Source organism: Pinus tabuliformis, chromosome 4_2 (genome assembly GCF_031772625.1).
Source record: "Pinus tabuliformis cultivar Carrire ecotype Pingquan chromosome 4_2, CPIR1, whole genome shotgun sequence".
Taxonomy (NCBI): Eukaryota; Viridiplantae; Streptophyta; class Pinopsida; order Pinales; family Pinaceae; genus Pinus; species Pinus tabuliformis.
In genome coordinates, this window is record NC_142304.1 from 709001995 (window position 1) to 709009169 (window position 7175).

The window sequence follows — 7175 nt, forward strand, 5'->3', positions numbered from 1 at the left end:
ATCGTATAAAGGCTGCGAAATACTCCAGAAAGTCAAACTAAGTTTTATTCCAAGTTTTGGGTGCATTCAAACTCTAAATCTGCATCTACAACAAGGTAGTGAAGAATAAACAAAGATTATATCATTATAATTGTGTTTCATAAAATGTTATCCATTACTTCCTCTTAAATTGCTTTGATTTTGGGTTATTGTTTCATTTGGTGTATTAGGCAATCATTTTCCACTGAGTCTAAAAGAAAGAGATTATGTCCCAGAAAACCATTGAATCAAGCATAAACCAACAAACCCAAAAAAAGTTTGACGAAATGCCAAACTCAAAATTTCAAACAAAATTTGTTAATTAACATGCAATTTAGAGGGATAAGTAGACTAATTACTTTTGTAGTTTAAGATCACTTGTACAAAAGTCTGCGAGCACGTTTTAAGAAAAAAAACTTCCGCATAGGATTAACAAAAAGTGTTTGACAAAAGTTGTCAACACCAATAAACCATTGAAATCCGCAGTAGAGAAAATATAGTTGAGCCAAAACATTGATTCTTTTTTTAAATGGAGGGGAGAGGGCTCTTTAAGAGTAACAAGTAGGTGAAGTTGTTGTCCTCTATGGAGAATACGGGGTCCCTTTGTTGACTTGTGCACTTCAATCCCACCATACTCTAGACAATGGTGGTTCTAGCCTATGGAAGCAGTTGTGCAAGAGTTTTTGCAGAAGGCCCCTTATCCACTTCAACACAATATTGCACCGTGGCTCTCAAGAATTTACAATCAATTCAAGAATAGGACTAGAAGTCGATATTAGAGAACAATTGTCAAAAGAGTCAAATATCTATCCAGGTAGCTCAGACACTGGGGTACATGCCTCTAGAATATTTTAATGGACATATTGCTACGAAGAAAGTTGATGTTTACAACGTTGTAATGTTGATGATGGAGATTGTCAATGTAAGGAAGCATAACCTTTGTATCTAGGTTTCATTGACTCTCGTCTCTGACGTTTTGGTCCATATATTACATGCTTGCACATACCCATATCCACAGGTAGTTGGTCTTGAATTATCTATAACTTTAATCATTGTATCATTTGTGAGTTGCTATTAGAGATATAGTTCAACGGAATATAAGTGAGAAAATTTGGCAAAAGACAAAGGAACATATGAACTACTATAGTATGGAAATAATTCCTATGGTTATATATGAGGAATACAAACGTTGACATAATTCCATATCAGTCTCTGCAAGACAATTCGCATGTAGGATAAATATGAGTTTGCAAAACCTAGAAATTGGAACAAGAAGGTGGGAACAAGTGGAAAAAATAGAACACATGTGTCTTCTATGTGATGAAAAATGATGCAGGAGCATCTAACTCCCCCTTAATAAAAGAGGAATCTGAAGTGGAGCAAAGAGAGGACAACATGGACCATGGAGAAAAACAAGGGAAACTCTGTTTTAAAACAGATTTAAAGATGGAAGCAATAAGTCTCAAAGACTTGATCTAAATGTAATATGCCATGTGTTGTATGCATGCATGTAATGAGAGATTTAAGGGCTTTTTTTAGAGGGTTGGTCGGATCCTTCCATGATCTGATCCAGCAATTCTTCCTTATATATATAGAGGGAAACATAGAGTGACATGAATAGATTGTGTAATCAGTGCTTAGACTGATGTAGTCGGGGAAGAACCCATGTTAAGGCTGAAATGCTTTAGCTGTACTGTATATAACAAATATGTGTTTTGTGGGTTTCTACATGTCTGTGTATTAAGTCTTTCACTTCTGTTATATATGTGTTTGGGAGGATTGAAATCCCAATTGTAAATTCATTTTGATCGACCATCGATCACGGAAGGATCGATGGCGATCCAAAGATCTCGTGTTTGTATGAATGTTATGTGTGTTAACGGAGAGTGGCAGAGTAACTATGTTTTAGGTGAGAATCCATCAAAGGCGGTGAACTCCATTTACACAGAGAAACGATGAAAACCCCTTAGCGGATCCGTAAAGCGGACTTGAAATATTATAAATCATGGCATATACCCTTATCAGGTCCGGAATGCATATCGGGTCGGTGCATTGAGCCGGTCAGAACAGGCCTTTGAAATGTAGCGATAGCGATATGCGATTAATTACAACCGTCAGATCGGAAGGCAGATCGATGGTGCAGATCTAATTGCTAATTGCAATTGGGGACTTAAGAGATAGCGGGAGTGTGATCAATGCCAACGTCCGACGAGCGAATATGGTGATATCGTCGATAAACCAATTGGCGATCAGAGGTGTCCGTAGCCGAGTATCGGAGGTCAGGGGTGGAGCGACGTTGAGGAGCGACAAAAGGAACAGACCCGCCGATATATATAGAGGCGGGTGTATTATTTTTGAACTCCGTATATGTGAATCAGAGCAGGATTTACATGGTTTCCCGTGTATTTTGTATTATGTGTGGCTGCGGGGTTAAGGCTTGAACCCGATAGTTATATTGGCTCCGATTCTAATGTAAGTCCGCGATTATAATTTAAAAGGCTTAAAGCCTAGAACGCTTCCGATAAGGCTTTGTGGGCCCATAATCCACAGGCCTCATAATTGATTTGTTTAGGGAAAGGGATTTTGACTTACCCCCGAGATCTCTTTTCATCAAGTGGTATTAGAGCAAAAGACGATTCTACGTGAAGAAGGAGTGCAAGCAGAAGGGAAAGGAGGTATAGTTGTTTAAAACTAGAGAGTTTGTGGTCTTACTGTCGTGCAGATAGTGGCAGCAGAAGGTGAGATGACTTGCAGCAAACCTAGAGTGAGTTAATATGTATACAACAACAACATGTCTTATCCTGGCTTGGGAAAGAGATTCTTACAATGCATTACTATTGTGTCAGTACAACATCATACAAGTTGTAACATCAATCAAAACCATGCCTGAAAAGAACTTCCAGGTAGAGAAGAGTGTGTGGAACTTCAAACCATTCCATGATATTTCTAACAGCCAAATGAAACATTTTTACCATTGTATTTCATAGTGAGTGGGCTTATTCACATGATTAGAAGCCGATTTCTTTTTTCTCATAGTAGATATCCTTGTAGTCCTTGTAGGGTAATAAGGAGTGTCTACAAATTGGATCAATCACCAGATTATTACCTTCATCATCTTGTGGGGGTTGATTCCATCCTCATTACTCTCCCACTTCCTCATGGAAAATATGCAGTTGGTTGATACCAATTGAGAATATGAAAGTAGGAGCATACCGAGCCATTTCACTCAATTACAGAACCTCCCTTCCTTCATAGTAATTGAAACTCTAAAATGATTCCTGCTAACTTGAACAAAGCCACTATTTTCTGTGCTTTCAAGGACAATTGTCCTAGGACCTCCATGTCATTTTGCTTCATTTCATCAAAATAAACCATATTAATTTAAAGTATGTAGGAAAACAAATGCATCACCAAAAAATTTGCTACATCAATGATCAACAAATTTACTCCTTTTATGATCTCATAATATCATTTTTTCTCGAAGCAGACAAAACAAAATTATTGAAGATACAATAAAGATTACAAGTGTATACTTCAACTTGCACAAAACTATACTAATAGAAGGATCCTTTATAATCAAATTGCAAGTTTTTGTTTGTCCACAGTGAAGACTATGTCAATTAATTCTACATTTGGATTCCATAAACAAAAATCACGAACATTTCATCAACTTAATTAATTATATCAAAATATAAATAACAAATAAATCAAAATGTAAATCGAAGAAATTAGTGTACACATTGTTTTGAAGAGGAAGCAGGAATTTTACGTGACTTTGACATGGCTTTTGAGAACTATGCATTTAAATTACTCGTCAAATTCTCTTTGTCAGAGGAAATATTTAAATAGGTTACATAATATATTTTGGAAGTAGTATGTATAGAGAGGAAATGTGGCAGAAGTAGAAATGACCCAACAATCTAGTTGAGCAAATGAATTTTAAATTAAATGAAACATAACTTTTATTACCATCCTCGAAGAGCTCAAATAGATTTATGGGACATCATAAAAATAGAGTCCATGAAATTTATATTTTTATATTTAGTTGTATAAGATATGTGATGTAAATACAAATATATGTCACTCAAATTGCCTTGTATAACAATACATTTATAAACTTTTCATCTCTTCTTGTGCTAGAAAAATGATTTTTTTTCTATATTCTAACAGCTGCTTGAAAAATATTCCTAAATGTTTGCTAGAAATTCAATTCAACAAAGAATTCAACCTTTTGTAATGAAAGTGTTTCATATCTAAAATAAACTACAGTTCATTGGGAAAGCTTCCTATATGTTTGCTAGAAAATTCAACAAAGCATTCAACCCTTTGGACTGAAAGTTCGTCGTATTTCAAACAATTTAGAAACAAACAAGTTTCATCTTCAAAGGGTTGTTCATCACATAAGAGACACGTGTGTTCTGTTTTTTCCATTTGTTCCCACCTTCTTGTTCCAATTTCTAGGTTTTGCAAACTCATATTTATCCTACATGTCAATTGTCTTTCGGAGACTAATATGGACTTATGTCAACGTTTGTATTCCTCTTATATAACCATAAGATTTATTTCCATACTAAAGTAGTTCATATGTTCCTTTGTCTTTTGCCAAATTTTCTCACTTACTCTCCATTGAACTATATCTCTAATAGCAACTCGCAAATGATACAATGATTAAAGTTATAGATAATTCAAGACCAACTACTTGTGGATGTGGGTATGTGCAAGCAGGTAATATATGGACCCAAATGTCAGAGACAAGAGTCAAAGGAACCTGGATAGAAAGGTTAGGCTTCCTTCCACTAATAATCTCCATCATCAACATTACAACGTTGTAAACATCAACCTGCTTCGTAGCAATCTATCCATTAAAATTTTTTGGAGGCATGTACCCCAATGTCCCAACTACCTGGATAGATACTTGACTCTTTTGACAAATGTTCTCTGCTATGGACTTATAGTCCTATTCTTGAATTGATTGTAAATTCTTAAGAGCCACGATGCAATATTGTGTTGAAGTGGATAAGGGGCCTTCTGCAAAAAGTCTTGCATGACTGCTTCGATAGGCGAGAACCACCATTGTCTAGAGTATGGTGGGGCTGAAGTGCACAAGTCAACAAAGGGACCTCATATTCTTCAGAGAGGACAACAACTTTGCCTACTTATCACTCTTAAAGGGCCCTCTCCCCTTCATTTAAAAAAAGAATCAATGTTTTGTCTCAACTATATTTTCTCTACTGCCGATTTCAATGGTTTATTGGTGTTGACAATTTTCGTCAAACACTTTTTTTGAATCCTATGCAGAAGTATTTTTTCTTAGAACGTGCTCACAACCTTGTACAAGTGATATACATTAAATGTCCCGTAAATATAGATATACATAAATGTTATTATTGATATTAATATTATTAATAATATTATATAAGAATATTTAAATTAGTATTCAAATTAATAATACATAATAATAATAATTTAATTGAATAAAATTAGAAAATATAAATTGATTTCTTGTTAAATGAGTTACGTGTCAGAGAAAGAAAAGAAAACAGTTCCAAAAAATTGAATGATTTATTTCAAAACAAGTAAGAAATAGTAAATTAATCAAATAAAATAAATCATTTCCTAAAATTTGTGAATAACAACTTAAATTAACATTTTGATATTTATTGTCTGAAGTTATTATAAATAACAACATTACTGAAAATATTTATCTAAATTTAATTTATAGATGAAAAGAAACTAATAAATATAAATAATTTTATAAGATAAAACAGCTAGAATTATATAATAATATAATTTGTTATTTTATAAAATAATATAAATCATGTTTTAAATTCACTAAAAACAATATGATGGAATATAATATAAAAAGATAACAAGTAGTTTTAAATGAGACTCTTTGGAAAGTTTTAGGCTTCATTAATATCACAAGTTTGACAATTGGGCCCTTCAGAATAGAAGTGCCTTAAAGATTTTTTAAGGTGTTGAATCCATATATGTAGTAAAAAAACGAGTTTAAACAACACAAATCAAGATTTAGCCATGAAAATTTTGGCCAGATTCCCACCAGAAATCCACCAAAAACTCCAAAATATCAAACTTAAAAACTACTCCTTAAAAAATATCAATCTAACTAGATACAAATTTTCTTTGATTTAATTATTTTTATATAAAAAATTCATCACTCTCGATCTCTCGATCTCTGGCCTTGCAAGGATTTCTCTTTCCAATTTCTCACCTGACAAATCCAAAGGACTCTGCATAGCAAGAAAATCTGTTGCCTGAAGTAACATAATATAAAGCATATCAACCAGCATTCAATTACATTACTTATTGACTTTTAAAAAGATAATACTTCACATTATTTTTATGATAACATTACCTTTATCATATGCCGCAGTGTTGATATGTCCACGCTGATAAAATTCTCATCCCACTCTTTAATTTCACGTGAGGTTTGAGTTGAGTTGCGTAAATGATAGTCATAGTATTGGATCACCTTTTCCAATATTGGAGTGGATACGTAAACAGGCACAGTTGCATGAGATATATCGATGAATTCTGCCATATTTTTTATCACCTTCGACTCCATTGCAATTTCTCTACCCACCCGAAAAATTTCTCCGTCAGACGTTTCCAGTGCCATTGTGTTGACCATATCGTTTTCCATTGATCGTTCGACTTAAACCAACTCAGGTCCTGTGTCCGAAGTCAAAGAGTAGAAATAAAAATCAACGTCCCAAGTCAAAGGGTAGAAATACAAATTAACGCCAGCTATTAATGTGCAATTGACAAGAAATATAAAACATTTAGAAATGGGTAATATATATATATATAGATATATATATATATATCAAAGTTTTTTCACTGACCTTTTTCTGAGTGTGTGCATTGAACCAATTTATGACTAGTTTAGAGTCACCAAATCTCTGCAGTTGCTGACATCTTTTCGCAAGGGAAAAAATAAGAAGCCTAAGGCTATTAAGTTATGCATATTTATTTGTGCCTCTTCCTAAACCCAACTTCATCTTGTAATGATGATCTTCATTTAAATACAAAACTGATCCTCTACCACAACCATCTTGTTGAGCAAATCCATCAAAATACACCAAAGGGTAAGCCTTGTCGATGGTTTCTGCGTTATTGTTCTAGTGATTCTGTTT

General features: G+C 33.9%; 1 protein-coding gene across 1 annotated transcript; it reads right to left on the minus strand.

Annotated features, from left to right (window-relative positions):
* Positions 1-6167: 6167 nt before the first annotated feature.
* On the minus strand, positions 6168-6658 carry LOC149171461 (E3 ubiquitin ligase complex SCF subunit scon-3-like). Its single transcript, XM_089425990.1, has 2 exons — positions 6395-6658; positions 6168-6293 (listed from the first exon to the last, which is right to left on the minus strand). Exons 1-2 carry the CDS (start codon positions 6656-6658, stop codon positions 6168-6170), a joined length of 390 nt encoding a protein of 129 aa, XP_089282116.1.
* Positions 6659-7175: the final 517 nt, after the last annotated feature.